Here is a 27,681-nt window from a genome sequence, read left to right as displayed (position 1 = left end):
ACGAAAAAAGAAAATACAACTACCCTGTGATAAAGTGCTTTAGTGTCAGAATGCTCCAATGCAAAGAGAGCAAAGAGGAAAATTCTCTCACCCAGCTGTGGGTATATAAACATATTTTAAACTAAGTATACACATTTACATATAATGCATCCTCTGTTTACACTGATTTTAAAATGCCATATGTAATGAAAATTATGCAAATATTTAGAAAAATACCTTAGCCTGGGTAAGGTATATATCACACTTAATATTTCAATAAGGGCACATGCAGTGCTATTATGGCAGCGCCAAAAGTAACATTTCGAAAAATGACCCTTCGGTAAAACTGTCAGGCACAGAGTGTTGAGTCCAGGTATCTGCCAACAGAAACCTTTGGGAGGATGTCACTGCGAGAGCTGGAACAATACCGGGGTCTCTATCTGGATTAACCAGGGAACTTGTTAAAAATTTAACATCAGCGCAGTATTTATGGGCTTCCTAGTCAGTAATCCGCTGGACTGCCAACAGCTATTTTGAGCTTTTTCCCGTTCTGGGCAAGGCAGTTTCACTTGTATAAAACAGACGGGCAGGTGCCCTTAAATCTGTCATGAAAGGGCTCTTGGCCGACGGTGGATGGTCCGCGCCCCGCGCAGCACCTCCGCGCCGCAGCTCCGCTCCGGCCCCGCCACTGGGCGGGGGGAGACGCCCCTAGGCCCCGCCGGGTCTCGCAGTATTTGCCGGTTACCTGCAAATCGCAGACCGCCGAGTCGTGAAAGCCCGAGCGCTCCTTAACAGCGCGTAAATAATGGAGGACAGGCAGGATGAATGAGTGCGGCGCGGGGAGAGCGGACTGAGCTTCACCCTGACCGATCGGGGCGCCGAGGAGGTGAGGGGCAAGGGGGTTTGGGTGAAAAATCATCAGCTTTAAAGCACGCTTTGGAGCTGACCGTGCTCGGGGGATGGGGGCAAGGGGGTTGCCCACCCGAAGGCTTCACCAGGACACTGCCAGGGTGTGGGGAGGGCCTCCCGGCGCTGCCCGCAGGGCCCCCACCCCCGCAGTGAGGTCAAAAAAAAAGAAAAAGAAAAGCGAGAGAAAAACCCTTTATTGTTACTGTGGCTGTTCCCGGCCTCCCCGGCGGCGCTCCGCGGTGCCAGGATTTCCCTGCAGCCCGCCCTCCCCGCCCGCAGCGCCGCCGGCAGCGCCGCCTCCCCGCGGCAGCCGCTCGCCGCCCGCGGCCCCGCGCCGCGCCCCCGGCACACGGGGCGCCGCCGCCCGCGCACTGACAGGCGCTCGCAGGTGCCGCGCTCGCCCCGAGTCGCGGAGGCGCGGCCCCGCTGTCCTCCCGGCTCCGCACCGGCGGGAGGGAGGCAGCTCGGGAGGGAGGAGCGGCGCGGGAGCAGCAGCAGCGCCGTAGTAAGTCGGGGAGCGGGGCGCGGAGCGGGAGGGCCGCCACCGCTGGGCTGCGCGTCCGGATCGCGGCATTGCCCCTCCTGACCTGCGGAGCGGCGGCGGGGCCGCAGTGCGCCCGCTTGGGGGGCTGGGAGGGAGGGGAGGCATTTCGGGGTAGCCAGGGGGAGTACCCATTAATGATCGTGTTTGGCTGCTCGGGAGGTTCATGCCCGAGCTATCGCTTAGAACGACTCGGGTTGTTTCTGCATCACTAAAATTCCGAGCTGAAATTCGCTCCTGTATCGGTTTAAATTTCCATTTCAGTGTATTTTGGCATACCTGATTTTAGACCCTTGCCTTGGAGACAGAAGGCATACCCAGCCTACACCCCCTCCCAAACAGGCTGCCCTTCTTTTTGTGCGGTGTGTCCCCTTTCGCCGCGTCTTCCTGCGTGGGGCTAAGAATAACCGTGCGCTTGAGTGCGCTGCTCCCTGCCCGGCTGGGATTGGGGCTGGACCGGGGGCAAGCATGGCGCTGGGGGCAGGTCAGTGCCCGGTGTGAAGCTGGTTGTCGAGCTAAGAGTTCAAGTCGGGAAGTCAAATTTGAGAATTTGGGTTGGGTTGCTGATAAAGATATGTGGGCTGTAGATTAATAAGAAGGACTTGATTTATTTTCAGTTGAAATTTAAAAGAGACCAAAATAGAGGAAGTAATTAATTTAGGACTTGCGTCACTGTAGATTGTTGCTATGTTATTAAAATAGGAAGAAGGCTTATTATGAAATGTTTAATGTTACAAATATGATCCTGGTCTCTTACTTTCCTTTAAAAAATATCTGGGGGAGGGAGGCAAGGACTCATGCATAGACCATTATTTTCAGTTGCATGCTGGTTGTAAGGATGTAACATTGTTCAGGAAAATGTAGATGAAAAAAATCATGTTTAAGGTATGAAAACCTAAAGCTGAACAATTCTTTAGATACACACTACCAGAAATCTTATAATCTGCGTGCCATGGCTCAGATGTTTAAAGGAATGACAGAGATACCAAAAAAGGCATCATGATACACAGCGCAATTCTAGAAGCAGAATTTTCTCCTTCCCTACAGAAAAGGAAAGCACATTTCTGGAAGCAAGAAGTGACAGATGTGGCAGCTCAGCAGCTGGCTAAACATAAAAGCATGTACCAGCAGGTGATTACTGTTGCAATGATTTATTTTTAAAGCGTCTTGTACTGAAAGGCTTCAGCCTTTTTTAGCATTAGCATCAAGATTTACTTGTGCTCTATGGCATGTTAAAAATAGTCTTTCAGCAAAAACGTTTAGAAAAGCAAGACAAAATTCCTATGTTCAAGGCACTCCTTGCTTTGAACATTTGTTTTGCATTACAGCATGCAAAGAAGAGGAACTGAGCAGGTTCTTTGGTCGGTAGGATAGTACTGAAGGGAATGATTTTTCCTGGCCTCAGCATAAGCCAACGGTATCTGGGAAGGAAACAATGGGGCCTATCTTCTCCTTAGATTAAAGATAATAACAGTTACTGTTCTCTGGGGAGCACCTTGTACATCCAGAGAAGTAAAAATCAGGCTGCAGAAACTACCTCTGTGGTTCTGCCTTTCCTCTGTGATTGGTAAAGCCAACCTGAATCACCAGGAGGTGGCCTGGGTGAATTTTAGAAAGGAAGGAGATGGATATCACCTGAGAGGCAGCCCAGAGCCATTCTTCCCCTGAGGCAGTGGCAGCGTGGGTCTGCACCATCCCTATTTGACTGCTGCGGCTAAATGCCGCATTGACTTGAAAGAGGCATCTAAAACTGTTCCAAATCACTTATATCAGCTTTACTGTAACCAACAAAAGCGACGGTTCATGGCAAAATGTGTTTTGCTCTCGGCTTTTCATAATTAGGTAAGCTGCTTTGGTTTATAGTCTTCTAAGTTAGATGGCTTCTTATAGAAGAAATTCTGGTCCTCTGCCCAAGTTCTCAGAAATAGTTTAGGGCAGAAAAGGAAACTTGCATTAAAAAAAATTCTTTATGCCATGTAGAATTTGCCATCAGGTTCTCCTTCACTTCTTGGCAGTGAGGCTGTGTGTGTCCCAGGGGCTCAGGAATATTCTCTGACCAGTTCTTCCTCCTCTTCCTCACCCTAGTTAACAGAATTGCTGTGGATCAGGTCACCTGATGCCTGTTTGGCCTTTCATACTGATGTAAAACACTACAGGCTTTCACCCTCCTGCATGCAAATTTTACTTTTTGAAAACAAGCAAATAAAACCATGACTTTTTTTTTTTTCCTTCTTCCCTCTTATGATCACGTCAGAGTAAATATATTTTCTCAAGATCTGAACCATCTCATGGAGAACTCCTCTTCCCCAAGTGGTAAAACTGAGCTAATTGGGTGGTCTGTACCTAACAGCCCCGGTATCTCCATGGGTGCAGTGCTTACAGGGAAGGCAGTTGGCTGAAGGTGGTGTTTGTTTGTTTGTGTGATAGCAAGGTGAATTTCCCTAATAAACTTAAGTCTGAACTTAAACGAGGATGTGGGAAGAATTGTGTTCGGGTGTTGGGTGGAGGACTGTTTTTAGATGATTTCCTCTCACTACGAAGCAGACCGGTTAGTAGGCAGTGAAAGCGGCTCGCGGGTCCTAAGGGATGTGTCTGGGTGGAGCAGTGAGGGCAGATTTGAAGCACTGCCTGTAGAGCACAGGCTCTTCTGCAGAGCACAGTACATCCTGTGTGAAACAGGATGGCAGAATGAGGTGTAACTACTCAGTACAAGCTCAGGTAAAGCTCATGCTGAAGAAGAGACACACTTCTAGTGCTGTGTTAAAATAAGAAAGATTTCTGGATGACATTCAGGTGGATAAGCATTGCTTACAATATTTTACAATGTTCTGTATTTACACTCATAATTTACATTCCTAATGTTATTGAGCAAAGATGTTGATCCAGCATGGTGACTGCTGGGAAGGTGAGTCTTGGAGCAGCTGGAACTGGCTGACAAGACTAACTTCCTCATAGTTCAAGGGTTAAATCAAGACCTAGTAAAGCCTCAGGAAACTCTGCCCAGATAAAATGAGATGATTACAAGTGGACAAAGTTGGCCAGGGTGACAAGATATATTTATACCTTTACTTAGTTCCGTTGATATTTGTGGAATAGTCAAATATAGAAACAAACATTTGTCTTATGGTTTTAGCACTAGTCAAGTCTACAGGAGCAGTTAGTCAATAATCTTTGTAAGCAACGGTGAGATTTTTCTTTTGAGAGGCTAGTGAACTGCTGAATATATTTTACTCCTTTTTGTGTTGTGCTTTTGTTTTTTAAAGAGGAAAGATAAGCCATTTGCAGGCCATTTGCAGGCTGAGCCTATGTCAAGTAGCACTTTTAGTGCTTAAAGCTCTGAAAATGTGAGAGATGTTTTCAAATGCTGAAACTAAATTGTATCGTCATTATCTTAGTAGCTTTTTATGCAAGACCATTTTACTGAAATGTACATTTAGCACAAGTAATTTGAATTACAGTTATCTTTGAAATTAGCAAGTTGTGCAATACTCTTAGAACTTGATGACCTAGTATCTCATGAATGCCAGGGAGCCACATTAAGGGTTTCAACTCCCACTATGTGTGGTAAAACAACAACATACAACTTAACTATGTAAATGTTGTGTTCCTGCTGTTTTTACTTGCACTGAATAATAGAAAAAAGCTCACCAAATCTGATACACTGCTTTGATTTCTATCATAAAGGTCAATGGGGAACATGTTAGATAAGAGATTAAAGGGACTGATGCTGTGAGTTTTTGTGCTGGATCTCATTCTGAATGAGCTAAGTGAACTTTTCTGTGGTTACATGTAAACAGCAGCTGACCTTCTGCAGAGATAGAAGAGCTGATGACAAGCTGAGACTAGGTATGACTTGCTTAGTCAGGTCTGCAAGGTTGTTTAGGTGTATTTACATGGCAATTAATTTAAGTCATCTGTAAGAACTTCCTAAAAATAAATACTACTTCATATCTTTTCTTGGAAGATCTAAAATGTAGGGCTCAGTGTATTTTTTTTTTCTGTCCCTTTGAAATACCAGATGTTTCAAGTCCCTTTCTCACTATTTTGCTATAGAAATTTTATATGTATCTGAGGATTTGTGTTGTGCCTTAAACAAGGGAAACAGGTGTTGAGTCTTCATTCCAAATGTGGGTTTTTTTCCTATTAGAATATTAGGCACTAGCATAAAAATAGTAAATAAAAGCAAACTGTTAGTCTGAAATTTCTTTTTTTTTCCCTGTTAACTTTTCAAGAAGTCTGTACAGTATAACGAGAAAGTCAAGCAAACCTAAAGCCTGTTATTCTGGCAAAAGCAAGTATCCGTAACTTGGCAAAAGCCTGTAGAAAATGGTGCTACATATGCATTATGGTCATGTTATTTCTCATAGTCCTCTTGCCTTACATAGTATGTGGGGTGAATTAGGTGAGAAGTAGCAAAAAGGGAGGATCTGTTCAAAATTCTGGGCTAAAGCTGAAGCTCCTGCTCTGTCATAGTCCTTTTGGGTGGTGCAGATGGTGAAGGAACCAGATAATGATTGCACAAGTAATGTAACCTTGGGATTTTCTAACTTTGTGTTCTTTGAGTTTGTAACCTTAGTGCTCTACATATGATATTTCTAATTATGGGGTTCATAATTCTCAGTGATACTCTGCAAGGAAGATCAAAGGTGCTTTGCTGCCACCACAGTCAGCATCTCTAAAGCCTTTCTGCAAAGAGGTTGTGAAACCAGCTTTCTAGCCAGCAGAGCTCTCAGTCATGATCTTCACGGACAAACCCTGATCCCTGCAAGAGTAGGAATAACAAATCTTTGGTGAAGAAGAGGCTGATGGATCTTGTTGCTTTGATAAACACTTTCTCCATTTCTCCTGTTCTAGTAAAGTTCCTTAATTTCTTTATAAGAAGGTGATAGTCTCAAGCCATCTAAGTCAGTTTCTGTGTAGTAGACAGGTTTTTTGGGGTGAGTGTTTTTTCTAGTACTTGAGTACTAGTATCAAGTGATGTACAGGAACATAATGCCAGTGTTGCTGGGGACTTTTGCTCCATATTTATATTCTTGAACCTTTTTGTTTATTTTTCCTCATATTTCATTTATATTCTCAAGAAATATTGACAGCACTAACAGACTCTTCTCATTCAGAAAGCTTTTAAATTCTATGGAAAAATCAATACTTCAGTAACCTTGAACCTTAAAAATTCTTTATGATGCCAGAACAATTTTTTTAGTGTGCTTTGTTCTAATACTTCCTAAATCTAACCTTTTAAATTTTATCCATCAAGATATTTTGATCAGAAATAAGTTCCATTCTTTATTCTTTCTTATGTGTATCTCCAGTCCTACCTAAGTAAAGCCTGAATTGTGTATGTTTATATACATCTTTTTCATGAAGGCCTATGTATTTTTTAGAGAACTCTTAACTTTACCTTTTTGACTCAGTTAATATGATTCAGTGCATATTTTAATTTTGTTAAATTCTGTTTATTCATGAGATTGGGTAAATTAGATCTGAAACTCAAGCAAAGATTAGTCCAAGGTGTATGGAGTGGAGTTCTGGGTGAATGTTTTGTTTTGGCTTTTCTCTCCCCTTTGCTGTGCTGAAGATGCACACCACAAATATCCTGTCCTCAGTGTGACAGGATCTTGTTCACGGACTCATGCCACTGCTTTTAATGAAATTTTGTAGGGGAACAGCTATCAATGTTAATTTTTGGTATTTATTTTTGGATTATTTGATAAACTGTATCTTGGGAACTAAGAGTTTGTTTGGTTAATTTTTTTTTTTTCCAGAGGATGGTTAGGTCAGTCTTCTCATGTTCAGATTTCAAATGATAGCTTAATCAGTTGGAATTCTATGAGGTCCATGCAATTTGAACCATTAATGTGACTCATTGGTTCTTGGACAGTACATGTTTCTGTAACATCAAAGAATAAAAACAAAAACATCCCTGACACCAGAAGTTGCATATGCCACAGTGAGGGTGAAGAAAAAAGATGATGCAGGTTCTGCCTTTTGCAATGCAATGCAAAGGCCAGCCACGCCATTTCTCCCCAGCACTGTGGTCCTTGCAAAGGCACTTTTCTTTCGCTTTTCCGTGATTTTTGTGTATTCATTTGGAGGATGGTATGTGGCTGTGTAGTCTTTGGCATTTCCCTCTTAAAGATGAGGCCCCTACAAATAATGTTACGGGTTAGCCCAATTTAAGGAAGGCTTGAACAGTAGGAGAGCTGCATGGTGAGTGAAAGAGGGACAAGGAAAGAATAGTGACATTAATTGTCCTGCATGTCAGATGCAGTTCACGTGTTTCTGCTCCACATACCAAAGATTACTGCTCTTCATCAAGTTCTTTGCTTGCTCATGGCTCCTATAGCAGAGGACCTTGGAATAATAACCACGGTTCATAAGAGGGTAAGATGTAATGGATCTGGGGGTCTCTTCTGCTAGGATGTTTAAACAAGACAGGAATATAGGAGTGAAGAATGGAGTAGTGTGTCCATGCATAGGCTGTATATATGGCAACAGGATTGTACTTTGCTTCAGTCCAAACAGTTGGAGTGGAAAGATGAAATATGAGGGAAGTGATGTTCACAGCAGTTACAATTCTGTTATAAACCAAGGTATTCCTTGCCCCAAAAGACACAACAACTGAAGAACTGTCTTCTGTGAGATTTGGTTGTTGTCATTTTATGTCTGCATAATTCTTAATATTCTAGATACCTGGCTTGTGATTAGGGGTATGATGCTACAGTAATACAATTTGTAATAATTCATTGCTCAGTAGGTCATCCTGCCTAGAAGGCAATTGTAACATCTAGTCAGCCTGATGAAAGCCTTAAATGAAACTGTTTGCTCGTTACTGTTACCATATCTGCTTTAACTTGTTTCTTATTAGTAACATACAAAGTAATCAGTGGTACACAGGAGTCCTCAAGACTGAATAGAAAATCTATTGTTAGTAACAAGATCATGGACTGAGCAGACCAGTAATTTGTGTGGCTGCTGCTCTGTTCCACATGTCACTCCCCACTTGCTTGGCATGATTTTAGTGGAAAGCAAGGCTATATTTCTTCTGGTTTTCTCTCCATGTACCTTCAGGCAGTAGGAATACCCATCAGCCTCTGAAGTATTTCAGATAAGATCCTGAGAGGTCAACTGAAAAGACAACAAAGTAATCTATATGATAGCAGTAGACTGTATAGGTCTCTTAAAAATGCATACTTCTAGTCCCAACGAAAAAAAAGTTACAATAGCAAGAGTCCAAGAAGGTTATGAATCCGTAGGAGTTACTAAAGGAATTTGTGAGGACAAAAATAAAACCTGCCTCTCCAAATGGAAGTGCTGAACAATCAAGTAATTTATGCTGTGGATAGTTTTCACATTTTTGTCTGATAATGAATTTCACTGTTAGTTGCAGTAGTTATTTTACCTTGAGAGTACAACCATGACTCTACCTTGGCAGAGAAATATACGTTGTAAATAAGGTATTTTGTGGCATGGTATAATGTTTTGATTACTGTGACATGCTCTGACAGCTGTGTAGGAGGAAATGACAGAATTGTTATCTAATGAAGCAACAACAGAGAAGTTGGAAGCACTTTGACACTGTCTTTGGTATGAACAGAATCCGTTCAAGTGTAAATCTTTAAGTGTATCCAAGTAATCTCTGAAGATATAATATGCATATAACTGAAAAATCTGCAAGGAAAGAAGCAGGCTTCAATGCCACAATGAACAATCTAAACATGCAAATTAATCCTATTCCTAAATTCCAACCAATTTTCCTGCATCAAGCCCATGTAAATGTCTTTGTTCCTTGCATCTATGCATAAACCTTAATTCCTTCCCCATGTCCACTGTCCTCCATCTCTTGGTTCCACATCCCTGGCTCTTATGCAGAGGTTCTGTCACTGATCTGAATTTGGGTTGATGGTTATTCCTGTCAACTGAGTTGTTTGTGAGGAGGGAGCAATGTAAGCATGAAGGCTGTTATTTTCAATAGAGAGGATTTCAGACGATTCTAGGTGGCAGACACTAAAGCTACTGAATCTTGTAAAAATTACAGAGTTTAACACCTTAAAATTGCCTGTCCTGGTAATTCAGAACGACAGGAAAAGACACATTCCCAGGCACAAATTTTAAGGTCAGACCTAGCTTTAAAAGAACAGAAATGCCACAGCCTAGCAATGTTGTGGATTTTGCTGGATTGTGTATCCACAGGAGTAAAGGGCATTATGGTACAGCTGGGGAGTAGAAATAGATAATTTTGTTTTATCTCGTTAGAGAAACAGTTTAAAACTTTCATTAAAATTCTCCCACCTCCTTCTAATCCTCCCAATAAACAAACATATACAGATGGCTGCAGAAGAGGATAGAAAATGTTGAATGGCAGTGTCAGATATTGATAAACAACTCTGAAAATAAGCCTTAAAATGGAAGCTTCCAAGACAGCTGAAGTGTGGGTGGATGTGTTAAAAAGGCATCATCTGAGAAATTGTGTGTATTCTTTCTGTAATAAAAGTAGTTATCTCCGGAAGTAGGAGCACCTGTCTGTGTGTATGTCTGTGTACATTAAAGAACCATGACTGAAATGGTACCAGATGATTTTTCAGGTGCTCTGATTCAGTGTGTTCTTTCAATCCATCTGGTGAGGTAGCTGGCAGTAGTTACTGGGCTTTCCAAATTTCAAAGTTTGTAGTTTTGAGATAAATACCCTGAGAGTACAAATGTGGTCCCAAAGTCAAGTTTTACAGCGGTAACAATATATAAGAGATATGACTTGAAAAAAAGTTACAGGTTTCAAATTCAAGAACTGTTTGAATTTTCTCTGAGTAAAAGTGAAGGAAGCCACATACAATTATTTTTAATTGTGCTTTTCTTTAAAACTGTAGTTGGACATGGATTCTGCCTGGTCATGGATCTTAGATACCCTTTCTGGACAGTTGTACTTTAAAATGTTATGTTTTTCTTGTTTGTTTTGAATAGGCTAAGTTGCTGTGAATTGGGTGCTCTTCTGCTTGCACAGTGTCAAAGGAGAAACAGCTTTTAAAGCTTGCAGATCTCAAACTGTTCATGGCAATTGACAGGAAAGAATTTATTTGGTTCTCCTTGCAGGATTTGAAGTAGTGTCCAACACAGAGATCTACTTCTTTTTTCTTTTTATTTTGTGCTGAAAGATGAGAACTTTCCAAACACAACAGTTTTGATGAGAGCTCTATTTTCATAACTTCCAGTAGATATGTCCTTTCAGCCTTCATAACCATCCTGATGGCCAAGGAAATATAATCTGTGGACAGAAAGGCTCTAAAAATTTAGTATGGCTTTCCCTGGATAAAAATGCTTTTTCCAAATATTTAATTTTTAAGAGAAATGCCATGAATTTAGGAGAAAATATTGTTCATATCTTGAATGATAAAAGTCAGAACAGACTACTGGGAACTTGTCTTATGACAAGATGTAGGCCTTTCCTGAATTGTTATCCAGTTCTGTGTCAGTATGACTCCTGGCACTGCCTGAATTGTTTGAATTGGACAACAGTAATTTCTTTAAAAAAAAAAAAATCCAAAAATTAGCAAAGATTCAATTAACAGAGAATCTACCATAAGCCTGAGTAAATTGTTCTTGCTGTTCGATGAAAGTATATTTTTTTTTGTACTTGCTTAGACTAGCTTCACTTTAGCAAACTGAAGCTACAGAGTTGGACTGGATGATCTCAAAAGTCTATTCCAACCTTAACGATTCTATGCTTCTATGAAACGTAAGTGATAATATCAGTCTTGTGGCTCCTCTGGAACTTTCTTTTGTTTTGTGATATTCTCTTAGAATTGTGGCTACAGGGACTGGACATCGTGATGGCCAAATTCAGAATTACTGGACCTTTCCTTTCAGTGCCCTCTCATGCAGCAGGGAATAGCAGTAGCCTCTTATGACTACAGTTCAAGAGAGTGAGGTTCAGCCTGGTTATCTCTTCTGACCTCTTATTGCTGTTTCTGAGCACAATCTTCCTTCCTGAAACTGTGGCCTATATGATTTAGTCTTCCATTTTAATCTTGAATGCATGACTTGGGCTGCTGTTAAAACTCTAAGTGGCTTGCTGATGTTCAGGTATCAGCCTGTGGTGGTTTAACCCGACAGGTAGCTGAACACCACACTGCTGCTTGCTCACTCCTTTCCCCACCCAGTGGGATTTGAAGACAATTGGGGGAAAAAAAGGTAAAACTCATAGGTTGAGATACAGACAGTTTAATGGGACAGAAAAGGAAGGGCTAATAATAAAAGAATTAGAATGTACAAAGCAAGGGATGCACAGTGCAATTGCTCACCACCTGCTAACCAATGCCCAGCTAATTCCTGAGCAGTGGTCCCTGGCCAGCTTTCCCCCTAGTTTATGTATTGACCATAATGCCATATGCTATGGAATATCCCTTTGGACAGTGGGGGTCAGCTGTCCTGGCATGTCCCCTCTCAGCTTCTTGTGCTCCCCAGCCGACTCACTGCTGGGGTGGGGTGAGAAGCTGAAAAGCCAATGACTCTGTGTAAACACTGCTAAGCAACATCAAAAACATCAGTGCGTTAGCAATATTATTCTCACCCTAAATCTAAAACACAACACTGTACCAGGATAAAAATTAACTCTAACCCAGCTGAAATCAGGACACAGTTAATCAAGGTCACTCTGTCCCTCATTTTCATTATCCACCTGTTGACTTTTCCCCCTGATCCTCAGTCTTCCAGTGCAGATCATCTTAGGGTAGCTCTCGAACTGAAATGGATCAATTGAAGGCAAAGAGTTTAAAGAGCACTCACTGACAATGCAGGCTGCACATCCTGCTGAGCAGAAAGTTCACACAACTCCTTATGCCCATAGGAAAAAAGCTACAATTTCTCTGTGTGACAGTAGTCTGACTTGGGAGTGGCACTACCTTTTAGGGCCTGCAAATGGAGAGAAACGCCTATGAAATTAGGAGTGTTAAACTGCTGTGTAAGAACTCATAATTAATCTACTCTGAGATCCCAAGATCCGTAGAAAAAAGAGAATATTCTTGGTTTTCAGTGGATGTACTGGGCTGAAATAAGAGCTGCATATATTGCAAGTTGTCCTTCCATTGCAGATGTACCAGTTTTGTATCTTGTGATCTATTAATAAAGCAAGAGTTTTGATTCTGATCTGGTTTGCAGGAGTTATAGCCTCCAATGATTACACTGATTTAATTACTGTTGAAAGAGAAAAAGAGAAAAGATGTAAACTAGTGACTTAAAAAGTTATCTTAGTTGTTTTTAAAGCTATCAGCAAAGTGTTGGACCCAGGAGCAAATGCCTGTTTCCAGATACATAGCAAATTACAGAATTTCAGTGGAAAGCTCAAGAAGAATATATTGGTGTCTGAAAAAAACAAGTGAAAAAATTTTCTGTATCTTCTGCATAAGAAAAGTGACTAGCAAGAGATGTTAAGGGACTTTTATTATTTATTAGCCTTAATCAAGTTCTAAAACAGCACTCTGTTGGATAGTAAGTCACTGGGAATATAATAGTCCAAATGCAAGTCAAATTAAGAGTCTCTGAATTTTTCAGGTAGTCACAATTTTTTATTTTTAGAATTGAGATTTTGCTTTAAGACGCAATGCTCTTTCAGCCTGTCTTGGCACCCTGAGTGAAATTGTCTGCCTTGTTTCATACAGTCTGAAATACTCACTTTGGGAGGTGTGAACTCAATCAGCAGCCATTAACCTGGGAACCTGGTGACTCTTAAAAGTTAACTGTTTTCCTGCAAGCTGCTAATGTGTTGTATTTGGAGAGTTTTAGTTTACTGACTAGGTGCAGATTTTTTTTTTTTCTTTTCATTGTTGTTTGTGCCTTTTTCCTCTTCCCATGCTAAATTGTCTCTGCCTTCCCACTTTGTCTTCTCAAGTGAATGGGTTATGGTCTTTTCAGGAACAGCAAAAGTTTAACAGCAGTATCTGTGGCTGGGTTTTTAATATATTTAATTTGAATTATTGTAGGATGAACCCTATTTAGTGTTGTGTTTTGAGAGAACAAACAAAACAACAACAAAACCCTCTTTTCCTCAAGGATGTGGTTTAAGAAGCCTGTGACTATAGCAATAGGGGTGTTGCTGAACTACTTTTAACATTGATCTCATAGCTGTTGCTGAACTATATAATACTTTCCTCCAGTAAAGATATCCTTGAGCTGCAAGGAAGAAGCCTGGTATGCTGCCCTCTGCTTCTGCAGCCAGAAGGAGCATACCTCTCTGGTGAATCCCGGTAGCATCCGTGTACAGAGGGAAAGAAGGAATGCCACTTGGGTAATATCTTTCTTTTAGAACTTACTGTACATGTCTTTTCCTGAGACTGTGTTTCAGAGTGTTTTGGTTGTGGTATTTCTATTCCTTCCCAAGGGAGCTATTTCCAGAGAGTTTGTGGAACAGGCCCTACATTATCCATTAATTTCTTCTGGTCCAGTACTGAAGCAGCAACACTGAGAGGTTGATGCCCTACTCGGATGCAAGTTCTCTCTTAAATTTCTTGAGCGTACTGTCTCTGCTCTTGTGTAATTCAGGGAGATAAAGTTTGTTCCTTCCCTGTGTTTCTACAGAGACTATCTCCATTAAAAGAACTGTACGGACAAGAGAAGAGAGCCCCACACTGTGCCTTAAATTAATCCCGATGCATAGTTACAGTATATATTGTGGGGGTTTTTGCTGGATATGATTTGGATTTGCACTCAGGACAAGGAAATTGACCTCAGTTTCTCTTCCTTTGCCTACACTAAGAAAATCAGGAATACCTGTCCGCTTACTTAGGTGGCTTGGTTTCTGACCATCTTTACATTGGTTCTGTTTTCTGAGTTGGTGTTGTGGTGTTTGTTGTGTTGTTGTGTTTTATTTTGCTTGATTTCCCTTCCCCCCCCAGTAGAAGTTTTGTCAGCGTGATAGGTGTGTGCCCTGGACTCTACAACATGTCATCTTTCCTTAAATTTTTGAAGGATGGTAAATCACACTAAGCAACGTAGTGCTTAAATTTTGACTCCCTGAAGCTTGCAAAGAGCCATCAGAAATTCGCTTTAAATAGCCTGCAGTAAAGGTAGAATTTCATCTTACCTACTTATTAGAGGATAAGTAAATAAGTAAATAAATATGCCCTTCACACAAGAAAGTAGGTCCCAGAATTATATTCTTGTATTTTTCTGGCTACACGCCACTGCTTTCCCTACCAGTTGTGTGAATTGGTACATGAAGGACTTGCAGCATGTGGTAACATCTCGTTCTTGGTCAATACCAAGGTGCATCCATGCCCAAAGGGATTGCTGCACCTCACTTCTGTGCTTCTAGAGTTGTATAAACAAGACAAACAGAGCTGTAACAGTCCAGCTGCAAGTGTGTCAATGTAATATAATGCCTTGGTATGTGTTCTCTGTTTCAGAACCAGCTTCTCTCAACTCTGAAGTAATTACTGCAACCTGGACAAAGTATAGGCTCAGTACACTTAGCTGGTGTTGGTTTAGTCAGACCTAAACATAATTTTTGCCTTGTGCAACACTTTGCTTCTCCTACTTGTCCTCCCCCAGGACTCTGTATCATGTGAGGGGCAAAAGAGTGAGATTACTAAAGAGTGATCTTAGGCATTACTAAAAAGACAGATGGTTGTTAAATTTGGGTTGAATTTGGCTGTCAGACACCTGGTATATGTCTCCTCAGTATCCTGAGAGTGGAATGCCAGTGCCGATCAGTCTTAAATCTATGGACAGTGGTTTTGACAATGGATTATATATTTAATGGTCAGTTTCAGAATCTCTCTCCCCTTTGATCTCCCTTGTTGGGAGCACCATAAGGCACACAGTAACTGGTGCTGAGCAGCATGTTTAGCAGTTACTCAGCTTTTGTAAAGGAGTGAAAGGGACCTGCAAATGTAGGCTCCTACCTCTGCTTCTGAGGTAGGAGGGAGGGAGGGAAAGGAGTGGTCTTGTTGACTTGATGATCTTAAAGGTCTTTTCCAACCTAAAAGATTCTCTGATTCTATCTGGACTGTGAGGGCTGCAGAGAGGTGCAGCTGGGTGTGGGCATCTGTTACCTAATGTCTAGCCTAGTTTCTGTCGAAATATCTGATTAATTTTGGGGTTTTCATTAATGTGGGTTTTGGAACAAATTAAATGTGACCGAGGTCCCAACAAGGATCTGAAATCTGTTTTCTGCTGAAGAACTCTTTATACAAATGAACACCAATTGCATCATTAAGCACACGCTTCACTGGGGCTGCCCAGCAGGACAGAACAGTGAGACAGAACTTGCCTCACGCAGTGCTTTTCTTATAAGGTGAGAGCCACTTAAGACAAACTCGTGCTTTGGCTCATTTGTGTGGTTTTTTACAGCTTTTTTGGGGAGGAGGTAGTTGTTTTACGGCAGTCTGAGTTTGGTGTGATCCTCTTCAAAAGGTGCTTGTATCTTGCGTTTCTCTAGATACTAACTAGCAAGCAGATATTTCCCTCCCTCTCCCTAGGCATCCTCCCAAGGATTTACAGTTTTAAAGGTGTGTGAGAGGGTTTGTTCGGGTAGAACTCATCATAAAAAGTTGTAGCTTGTTTCTCGCAACAAAGGCAAGTTGTTGTTTTGGTTGGTGTTACGCCACTGTGTTTGTCAGTGTCGATTTATGTCAGGCTTTAAATAGGATACTCTGCAATGAGTTTGTTTTCTGGTAGTTTGTAATCCTTTCAGGCCAGCTAACATTAACGAGCGGCTGCATTGCTGTGGCTGGCTTTCTTTTGATCATGCACAGCCCTAGTCAGGAAATGGGTGAGGAGCATGAGTCATGATTACATTACCCTAATGTGACTGCCCACTAGAAGTTTTCTTTTTGCCGCCAATACGCCTTCCCTTGACACTACTTCTGAAAACAAAATGTCCATTTTGGAGCACTTTGAAATATTGACCTTTGAACAGAGAGATTTATGTTCCCTTGCAGTCTCGAGGCAAAGCTCTTAAGCAGGAGCCCCTGCAGAGTGCAGAGAGAAAACGAACGTCTGCAAAGTGCTTTTCCAGAAGTTTGCAAAGACAGGACTTGACTTGCAGTACACTGGGTCTGCTTGGGCTCACGGGATACAACACGCTTCCCTGACCATTTGCTTATTCTGTCATGTTGCCTGCACATGCAAGCTCCAAGTCCAGTCTTCTCTTACACATGGGCTGTCACCTCATTCACCATTTGGCTTAAGCTTTGTCTTAGATATGTACTTATCTTTTGAAATATGGCTACAGTAATGGGAAGATAGGTGCTGAGTGCTGGCTGAGGTAAACCCTGAGTGTTGAGAAGGTGGCTTTAGTGGGATTTGAGACAGCAGTATTTTGGACAGTTTAATTAAATACGTGGGATTTAGAGTTTGAAAGAAATATCAGCTGCTAATCAGTAAACTAGCTTTAGCACCGAATTGCCACTGTGCACTCTGAATATTCAGACAGTACATCTCTGTACAAGTGCTGAGTGTATTAATTTCTTTCAAATTAAACTCATTAACTCTGTCAGGTTTTAAGAGCAGTATGTGAAATATGACTATTGGCACAAAGAGTGAATGCACCCTGATACTACTTGATATATTCTAGAAAAAAATAAATCTGATCCATTGAGTACAAGCAACTCAAGCTGACACAACCAAATGTCTCAGGAGGAAGTGGGGACCCCTGCACTACTGTCCAGTGTGTGGCATCCCTGTCAGCTGGGGCATGTTGGAGGTGTCACTAACATGCTGCAGAGCAGCACCAGAATATGACGTCTTCCAGTTGTCACTTATTCTTCCAGATTCTTACCTCTGCTCAAATAGTCCCTTCAAATAGTAGTTGTTTTGTTAGAACTAGAGTATAAACTCACAGTAAAGATGTAATTTCTGTTTTTTGCCTTTTGTTTCATATAAGGGTGATAAGCCAGTTACTTCAGCTGACATGGACTTGTTATTGTACTAACAATATACTTAAAACTGAATATAGATTACAAAATTTTAGAAGCCCTATTTACTATATGATTTCAGCCCCACTCCTTAAAGAGGGCATGAGTTGGACCAAAAAGTAATTCAGTGAGGATTTTTTTTTTAATCTATTGAAGCATTTCCTTTCTTCCACCTACTCCAACCCCATCAACTTGGATCTCATCTTGATGACCATTTAACTCTCTGAAGGAGGCAGAACTGCAACAGAGCAGAAGATTCATCCTTTTTCTATGTAATACAAAAAATAAGTCCTGTGTAACTGTAGATTTTTCTGTATCTTTATATATCTACCTCGTTACTCTTTGCATATACAAGGTTCTCTGGCTTTCAAGTTTATTTTAAAACTAGTTTATCAGCCACTTAAAGATGGGCAATACTTACTTAAAGCAAAACACTCTGAAAAATGAATAATAGCACTGGTGATTATGATATGCCTATGTCACTTGTGTTTTTCAAGGAGATGATAAGGAGTATTTGACTTAAAAATGAAGCATATTTGAGAATTGGAGGTCGGGAGTTCAGGATAGGGTTTTGCGGGTTTGGTGGTTGGGGTTTTTTTTACTGAAACCTTGCAGGATCCTTGTGTTTTAGATTGCCTTTTGTCAGCAGCTAGCAGTTAAAGAAATTTTAAGCTAAGAGTCTTTTCCAAAAATAGTATTAATATCTTAACTATAGTTAGAAAACCTTAATTTCAGTATGACAGCAGTCTCGGGAACCCGAAGGCAGAAACAAGTGGAGCTACAAAGCCATTTTTGCATCAGAGGTGTGTAAAGTCGAGATGTAATTCCATGGACATTTTTCCTTGCAGAAGAGATGGTTAAGGATTGGCCATCCCTTCTGCCAGAACTCCTTGCTTTCTAAGAGTGATGTCTCAAGAGACAGCTTAGCTATTTAAATTACTTTTTACAGGTGAAAGTAGCAGTCTCATTCCAAGCCTCGTGGTTTTACACCCCTTTCCTAGTTAGTTTTCACCTTGTTGTGTGCTGAACTGGCCTGTAAGGGGTCAAGTGTGTGCATACAGTAGGGGGGAAGGAGAGAATGCCTTTCTGACAGCAAGTTATATTGAGCTTGAACTCTCTTGAAGCATTGCCATCGGGCAGCTGCAGCTGTTGCTAAGCCTGTCCTGTAAACTGAGTCAGTGGAGAGAACTGCGGCTGTGACCAGTTTGAAGTGTGATTTGTAGGTCCATCTGCCTGCGGAGTGTACAGGGAACTGCGGTGCAGAACCAGGAACCAGCAACGAGGAGTGAGGAATCCAAGGTGGGAACTTCTTAAACCAGGCTTTGAGAGCAGAGTTGGGCTGAGGAACTACACCCTCTGTGTCAAAAGAGAAAGCCATCTATGCTAACCTGCTCCGAATCACAAAGGGTGTGGAGTGTGGATTCATAATCCATTTAAACTGATCTGAGTGCTGGCTGACATCAAAAGGGGCAGTTGAGATTTCAAACGTAGCAGTTTGCCAGGCTTTTAGATGGCACACCATCAGCTCAGGTTGTAGGGGTTTTTTTTTTTGTCCCATTTCATGTTTTTCCCTAGGGCCGAAGAGAACTGATGGACAAGTTTTTAAGCCTGTCCATCTTGTGGCTTATGGGTTTATGGTTCCCAGCTATTTGCTCACCTGGTGTGTGACTTTGTAGGATGAGATGTGTGACTGTGCTTCAGGGTGCAGCCTGTCTGGTGTAGCATAACCTCACCTTGGCTGGCTGTTGCACCTTGTGCTGACATGTACCTCTGCCTAAATCTGCACGGACTTGTACTCTCCCAGTTTTTGGAAGCCAATGAACTATATGGCATTAAATCTGTATATATGAATGTACCAGCCAGCAAAGCTAAGGAGAAGGTAAGAAAGAGGGACCTGTTTCAGTCCATGGAGCTGAACAACAGAATACAGTGAGCTCATTAAATCCCTGTCTCTGGAGAAGAGGAGAAAAGAAAGGAAGGTTTTTATTGTTCTAGAAAAGATACTAACTTTTCAAAGCTGAAAGCAAGCTGTGATTCAAACCTGTTGAAAGGTGAAAAAAATTGCTTGATAAAAAAGAGGGAATTATTTAAGATATTCTAATGAGTGGTCATAATAAGTACAGTTGCAAAAAACAGATTGTGCAAGGCATTTAATTTCATATTGCATCACAACCAGATTTTTAAAATGTTAGTCCTACAGTGTCAATAAAGCATGTATTAAAAACATTTAGAATCTCAGAGTAGAGCATCAAAGAGGGATGTACTTCTACTGAAACAATGCAGAGATCTATTTATACAGTATAGGCTGCATAGTATTTTTAGGAGCATCTTGCAAATAAGTACAAAATTGTTGTAGTGCAAATTTACAGGTGATGAATATTGGTGAGGAAGTATATTGGTGAGGGAGATGGAGAAAGCTCAACTGATTTATTGATTCACAACTTCGGCACATTGAAATAAAATGTTTCTCTCTCTTTCTGAAGTATGGCATTGCTTTTTACCCTCTAAAATATAAATCCATTTTATTTGCTGGAGAATGATAATGAAGGTTTCTGGTTGACAAAGGGCATTTGTAATCTCAGACTGATAAAGAACAAAATAATTGGAGACTGAGGCCAGTTGCTCATATTAGACCTTTTTTCTTCTTCCCCCCAAACGAGGTTTGCTCTCCTTTGTTTCTTTTTTTTACAAGCTAAACTAAAAACTCTTAAACAATTACTTCATTTCAATATAAAACACAAGTACTTTAATGGTTTAAAATTAATTGAAAGTGTTCCCTAGTCAACATAATTTACTTCAGCTCGATCTGTTTGTAAAGGCAGGGTGACAAGATTTAAAGTAGTCAACAATTAAAAATAATTTCAAGAACTTGTTTTTTCTTTGTTTGTGAACCTAGGTTTTAGAGAGGCAGGAAAAAAGAGGAGGGTGCTGGAGAAATGGAAGATCTGGAGAGAAAGACACTGTCCCTCTCTGTGCTTACACTTAGTGGCAATTAACATTTCAAGTGGACAGCTCACAGCTAGTGTACTAATTGTCTTTGATTTATGTGGAAAAAAGTGGTTTGTAGCAACAGAAATTAAAATGTATCCTTATGTGACTTTTTGCCCTTTTTTTTTTTTAATTATTTCTCCACAGCTAGACTAGATAAAGTAATTAATTGTATTAATCAGCACCCAGATTGGAACAGGAAAGACTTTAGGTGCATATTCTCTGATAACTGACGTCTGTGATGTAAATTAATGTATGTAGTCTGCATGTATGGGGAATTTTAAGAGAAGGGTGGACAACCTTCACAGCTAGCACATGGCATCTCTGTCTTTTCAGGACAATGCAGAAATGAATCAACTGCACTATAGGGTCAGGTCCTCTCTTGACCTGTGCTTCTGTAGCTGTGGGAATGGTTTGGAATTTTTTTTCCTTCATTTTCTGAAAAGTGTATGTGATAACACAGTGAAATAAGTTAAGATTTGATCTAGGAGAGTCAGTGGACTGCAGTTAAGAAAATTAGCTGAAGTGCATTTAGCCTGATTGTTTTTATAAAGTAACTGAATTCTGTAACTTTAATCAGGAAGGTGCAAATTCTTTGATGAAAGGAGAAGCAAAGGAGACAAGGACTTCTAACCTGATCAAGGGAAGTTGACTTTAACACAGATGACTTCAAAGGCTGTGCCTCTTATAAACAATGTAAATTTAGATAAACAATCTGGAGGGAGAAGTGTTAGCACCTGATGTGGTTAAAGCTACTTAGAAGGTGGTGGCTTTATAAGCAGAGAGCTGGTGGCCTGGTGTAGAAGTGGACAGATTGGTGGCCTCTTGTCTTCAGAGTCTGATGGTTGATAAGGACACCTAAGTCCCCAGGAACACAAGAGATAAGCTCTGTGGTGCATCATCTGATGCTTTTCTTGTACCTGAGGACTTGGGTAGCTGGGAGTGTGTTTTACTAGCATTCAGGAATTGTGACTGCATGGCTTCAGGCCCCTGTTATAAAACCAGTAAAAATGTGTTTTACGCTTGATGTTGTTTCAGACATAGTGAAAGTAACAGCATTCACAAGGATGTTCTTAACAGTTTATTTGTACTGCTGAAAGCTACTGGTAGCTAAAACCTAAAATGAAAGTTACTGGTAGCTAAAATGAAGGCCTAAAGCCTAATTCTTCTATGCTTGCAGATACTTCATAATGTAGAAAAGTTGCAGCTGCTTGTTGTGTAGTTTGTGTCTCTTTTGCCATGTTACTGTGTTTTTATTTGGATATTTAGCCAATGTACAGACTCAGTTTTCTCTTACTGACTTGCTCTGCAAGGTAATCCAATGATATTTTAAATTATGCTTTGGAAAGGTCTTTCTCTGAATTTCATGTGCTTCTAGTCAGTGATCTGTAAGGCAGAGCCTTTGCAAGGGTTTGCCCTGTAGAAAGCTATAGGCTTCCCAGCACACACAGTTGCTTCTGGCTTTGCTCTGTGGAAATGTGGTTTTCTTCCTATAATTTTTTTGTTTAAGGATCTAGGTCTCTTAGGATATTTGCACAAATAAAAGTTTGCACCTTGACCCTTATTTGTCTCTGGCTTTGCAAGCTTAGCTGTTGAGATATTTGCTGATAGTCTGTCCTTTTATAATGGACTGTGGAATAAGCTAAGGCATCCATGGAAGACTTTGAGCTGTGTGGAAGGTGATGACTGCTGAGTGGACAGAAGGCAGATTGAGAAGTACCTCTAAAAATATTAGTCTTTGTTACCAAGCAAAACACTTAGATGAGAATGTGAAGTGATAGGAATGAAAATGAGCAAGCGCTACAGCCAAACGAAAACTTTAATTTTTGCTGGGCTGAAATTTCTCTGGTTTGGCTCATGTTTGGATCTTGTTAGGAGAGGGATATCTTTTCAACTGGAATAAAAACCCTTTCATGTTGTTTTTCTCTTAAATTAAGGTCTTTCACTGTAGGGTGGCAGTCCAGGATTGTAGACTTCTGGTTTTCTGGTAACTTCTCATTCAGCATTCCAATCACTTAGTTACTGAGCTGAAATTAGTCAAAACAGAGACTCTTTTAGCAGTAAGATCAGAAAAAGGTCTCATTTTAAGGCAAGGCGAAATTTACTGTGTGACCTGATATCAAGATTGCAGTGTGTTGTGTCCCTTCTCTTAGCCCATGCGCACTTGGGATTCCATTAAATCTTGTTGAGTGCAGGGAGTGTGTTAAGATTCTTGTGAAAATTTTGTGGACTAATTTTTTAGTTTTCTACGATTTGAGCTGGAGGCTTAGTGTCATTAGGCTTTTCTTCATTTGCCAAAGTTGGATTTATATATTTTTTTCTTACCAAAAGAACTACTTTATATATGTATATATGTGTGTGTGCGTATATGTATATATACTATATGTTATATATTGATATGGGTTCTTCCTTATTTATTTGTAAATTAAGTATGAATAAAAATAGCGTTTTAGGCTTAGTGAATATTTCCAGATTTATTTGCTTGAAGTAGCTTAAAATCTGTACTCCTTCAGGCAGCAGCTGACAAAGAAGATAGGTATGCAGAAACCAAATACAGTTGCTCCAAAGCTATGTTATGTTGTACATGGAAGGCCTGACCATTGAGAAGGGAGCCCTTTTACTTAAAAGGTGTAATTTGCAGATTTCCAATACTGTGGGTACTGATATCTGCAGTAAGAGTAGCCTTTGTTTTCAGTAGAGAAAATGGAGCTTGCACTAAGCATGTAATTGTGAAATTTCTTCTCCTCAAATGTAAAGGCTCTTGCACTGGCCAAATGGAAGGCAAGGCCTTCACAATTAAAGGGACTGCTGTATAGAGAGGGCTTGTAATTCTTGATAGTGGTGTCTCTTGCAGCATCCTCTCGGGTAGTGTGGTTTTACACTGCCCCTTACTGGGGCTCTCTCGTAGTGCAAGAACTAAAGGAGATCTGGGTGTCCAAGTTTGTGCTGCATCCAGAGTTTTTGTATTTTCCCGCCTGAGCTATGAGCTAAATAAAATACAGTGCTTTTCTGGTGTTTCAAAATGGCCTATTTATACTAAAAGTTATTTTATATTTTCTTTTTAGTATTTCCTGATGTTCAGATGTTCCATTGTTTCCTTCAGGTTTTTTCTAAACCTCCCTGTGGAGTTTAGTGATAATGGTTTTTGATACACATCAGAACTGGTGGAAGCCATGAAAGCTTTGAATGAACTGGCATTTGTCTTTCATTTTTAAACTAGTGACCAACAGGTATGACTTTGAACCACGTTGTCATTACATAGCCATTCATTCAAATTAAAAGACCTGAAAGACTGAGAAATTAGAATCAGAGAGAATTTGACCTGTTTTTTCTGGGAAGTGAGATAGAGCTGAGTCCACTAGATAAACATAAAAAACCTCACCATTCGTCTTTTTTTGATAATAGTCTTCTCTGTAGAGTTGAGGACATTTTGTTTTGTTAAATGGGTTGCTTGGGCAGAATGATAAACGGGGAGAAACAGTGCAGTGATTTTCAGAATTTAAAATCGTTAGGTTGATTTTACTAATCAATTCAGTTCCTGTTGTAGGGGCACGCGTAGAGATCTTAGGAGTTACTTTTCTATCTTGCAGTACTGACATGGAGTAAATGGAACATGAATCTCCTACTAAACTGTAGATCCTAATGAATTTCCATTTTGTTGTGTAGAAGGAAGCTTTGACGTGGTTTTAATTGATTGATGTGATCAATTGTGTTTTCAAAATTGATCTTAAAAATCATAAAATACCCTCATAAATTATTGAACACTGAGCTTATTTTGTATTTCAACTTTCAACTGTTTACATCTGATGTATTTTGCGGGGGAGGGCTTTTCAACATTATCAAAGTGCAGTAGATACCTGGTGGGAATCAAAAAACCAAAGCACTGACCTGGCTAGACTCCCAGCTCCCCTTGTGATGCACAGTTAAGTACCCCACTGCAGGAACTAATTACTGCGGTTAAAGGATTTGTTAAAATGCTTAAATTCTTCTTGACAACCTGGGTGTGTAGGCATACAGTGCTAAGTTTTAAACCTGGTGATTCTTACTGAGCTTAATTGGTGAAGGAAAAAACCTGCCAGGGCATAGATAAAAGGCAGCAAAAGTAGCACTTGTTACAGACAGCTTCCCTCCACATATGGTATAGAACAGTCTTTTTGTATAAAAGCTGAAATCTCCTTTACACAGTGAGGGTGGTGATGGACAAAGAGTGATGGATTTGTAGCTGAGTATTCTGATGAGAAGGGGTGGTCTGTGGTGCATGGACTTAATAGAAGAAAGTATAAAAATGTCCAGGAGAAAAAAAGCATTTATCTGAGATTGTCCAAGGGTTAGGAACTGGCACTGTAAGGAAGAAATACACCATTAAAGTATTAACAAAGAGTGTTTTTCAATAGATAGTTGACTTAATAGCCTGTTAGCCCTTGTTAGCTCTATTAGGCCTTTCAAAGACCACATTCCAGTAGGACAACATGGTTTGCAAAAACTGTTTCAATTGGCTGCACAGAGCAACTCTGAATCACTGTGGCCTCATGGTCTGCATAATTCATGATCTAGTCTATAGCTGCTATGAAGAATTCATGTAGACTAAAGAATGTAGTCACAAGAATCAATCTCCTCTAAGGCACGTGCATTTGGATGTTCCTAACAAACTGAAAAACCTGGACCGGCTCCTTTTTCTAGTTCCTAAAACTATCCTTGTAAATGGGCACAATTATTGGAAATGTTATTGGTTACAGTTTGTGAGTGTTCCAGCACTAATTGGAAGTATCTGAATACTAATCTAATTATCCAGTTATCTAATTCAAGAGAGTCTACTCCATATCCAAAAAGGTTTCCTGAATGACTCTGTCAGTCTTCCTGGATCTACCAAAAAACTTAATGCTGTTGAATGTTATAAATGTGTTTCTGCATGTGGTCTCAAAGGTCAGCATTTTGAATGCCAGAATAAGGAGAAGAAAGATTGAGATGGTGATATTTATCAAATGAATTGTGCTCAGCAACTGTGTCTAAAAAACTCTGACTTCAAAAAAAGCTATGAAGTCAGAGAAAGGTTAGCTAGCCTTGTTAATCTGAACTCTTTTATCCTGCCTAATGAAGGGAAGCAACATCATAAAGCTAATCTCCAGGCTGGAACTGTCAGTACCAGTACTAATTTTGGGGTTTGGTAAAAACAAGACTGAACGAACCATGAAAAATACATTAATGATAACCTGATTTTGTATCCCATGCAGGTTTTCTCAAGTTGTGGAAGTAGCAGGGCATTTGGTTGCTAACTTGACCCCAAAACTTGTGCTCCACCTTGGAAAGAGCTGACGTGGGAGACGTTTACCTTCACATACTCCACAGTTCTCTGTATCAGAAGAAAAAAGACTTTGTGTGCAAGAGTGGTTCAAGATGACAATGTAACGTTGCTAACACTGAAGGTCTCCTGAGAAGAACTGGCTTTGTAAGAGGCTTCTCCTTCCCTCACTTTTTTTTTTTTTTTTTAATAACTACTTCTCTCAGAAACTACAAGCAAGATGCCAGCCAAGACACCCATCTACTTGAAAGCTGCTAACAATAAGAAAGGGAAGAAATTCAAACTAAGGGATATCTTATCTCCTGATATGATCAGCCCTCCACTTGGAGATTTTCGCCATACCATACACATCGGAAAAGAGGGACAGCATGATGTTTTCGGAGATATCTCATTTTTGCAAGGTAACTACGAGCTATTGCCTGGAAATGAAGGTAAAACCAGAGTTAGCCAGTCTGGTATCCATAGTGAATTCTTAAGGGCAAACAGCACTTCCGAATCCATGTTTACAGAAACTCCATCACCAGTGCTCAAAAATGCTATTTCCCTTCCTGCCATTGGGGGTTCTCAAGCCCTTACATTGCCTTTATTGTCACCAGTGACATTTAATTCAAAGCAAGAATCCATCAGGTCATCAAGACATCCTAGGCTTAGCTGTGAGCCAGTAATAGAAGAAAAACTGCAGGAGAAAGGTAAAGAGATGGAGGATGAAGAAATGTACAAAGATGACATATGGGAGCAAAATGGTTCTTCTTCACATTTTACTAACGGTAGCGACAGCCACTCATCCAGCTTTTCTGAACGATGCACTGATTGGCAAACAGTTGATTTATTGGATGACAGTCGGCTTTCGTGTGAACTAACCAAGACAAAGACTAAGTCAGAAGAATCCCTTTCAGATCTTGCAGGCTCTCTTCTCTCATTGCAACTTGACTTGGGGCCCTCACTTTTGGATGAGGTCCTCAATGTAATGGACAAGAACAAATCTTAGAACTGGTACTCCATTGCTTCTTTATAAGTGATTCACTTAAACAAAAACAAACAAAAGACCACAGTTCAAAAGCAGACACTTAAAAATCAGCTGTTTTTGCAGTTGTTTGACGGGTTTTCTAAAAATATTCTTAAAATACTATTTTTTTACCTATTGTTTTTCATGATTTTTATTACACTAAATTCTCATATCAGGAAGGTAAATTTTAATAACAATTTTCAGCAAATATAAAATGTTTTTAAGTACCAGTATTAGTGATCAGAAACTTAAGAAACAGCATTTGAGGATGATACTGATTGTGGCATTTGGTTAGTTCACTTCTACAGGCTTCTGAATATGTGAGAATCTCTTAATGTCAGAAAGGAGACTGATATTAATTATTCACTTTTATAAATTATTACAATATCACTTTATGTATAGGCCTCTTTCTAGAACCTTGTGTTTGAGGGTTTTATAGTGTTTATCTTCATTTTCCATAGTACCATTTCTGTTATAAATTCACCATAACTATTTTCTTGGTCTTATACTACCACTCTGAATTCAGATGTGAACAGTTTGAAGGCTTTTTCAGCTTGAATACCTGGTCCAAAGTCTCAGCTGGTTTAAATGAGTATGCACAAATTTACACAAGTTGAGGCTTGGGCCTGATGTTGTATATGAAATGTTATGTTGTAAACAGGTGACACATGCAAGATATTATGGTTAAATTATTTTAAAAGTTGAAATATATTTTCTGTGTGCATATTGGCTTTTTACTGCAGAGCCTACACATACAGTATCTCATCAAAATAGTTGCTTGGCATTATTGGTGCTCTTCTGAAAATTGTATATTTGTGTGTTTGAGGAGAAATATGTATTAATAGTCCTTGCTTTTTTTCTTCATTTATTTCCACAACATGCTTAAACTTGCAACTGATTGTTTTAATTTTTGAAGAAGGCACTGGTTATTCACAACGCTAGTGATGTGTGCAGCAACAACCAATGTTTGCGAAATGTGGATCCTTCAATACAGTACCTACATGGATTGCATAAATACCTTGTGCAATACAATAAAAAACCCTTTAAATTGCTA

General features: G+C 40.2%; 1 protein-coding gene across 4 annotated transcripts; it reads left to right on the top strand.

Annotated features, from left to right (window-relative positions):
• The first annotated feature begins 647 nt into the window (after nucleotides 1-647).
• CDC42EP3 (CDC42 effector protein 3) lies at nucleotides 648-27,681 on the top strand. Of its 4 annotated transcripts, XM_032102553.1 has the most exons (3): nucleotides 1,230-1,393; nucleotides 23,426-23,552; nucleotides 25,554-27,681. In XM_032102553.1, exon 3 carries the CDS (start codon nucleotides 25,842-25,844, stop codon nucleotides 26,607-26,609), a length of 768 nt encoding a protein of 255 aa, XP_031958444.1. In that variant the 5' UTR covers nucleotides 1,230-1,393; nucleotides 23,426-23,552; nucleotides 25,554-25,841; the 3' UTR covers nucleotides 26,610-27,681. The 4 variants fall into 4 exon arrangements, with proteins under 4 accessions (XP_031958443.1, XP_031958444.1, XP_031958441.1 ...); XM_032102552.1 differs by lacking the exons at nucleotides 1,230-1,393; nucleotides 23,426-23,552 and adding an exon at nucleotides 648-865; XM_032102550.1 differs by lacking the exon at nucleotides 23,426-23,552.

This window comes from Corvus moneduloides, chromosome 3 (genome assembly GCF_009650955.1).
Source record: "Corvus moneduloides isolate bCorMon1 chromosome 3, bCorMon1.pri, whole genome shotgun sequence".
In the NCBI taxonomy this organism is placed as follows: domain Eukaryota; kingdom Metazoa; phylum Chordata; class Aves; order Passeriformes; family Corvidae; genus Corvus; species Corvus moneduloides.
The sequence above is the reverse complement of the archived record's forward strand: the minus strand, read 5'-3'. Positions and strand labels throughout refer to the sequence as shown.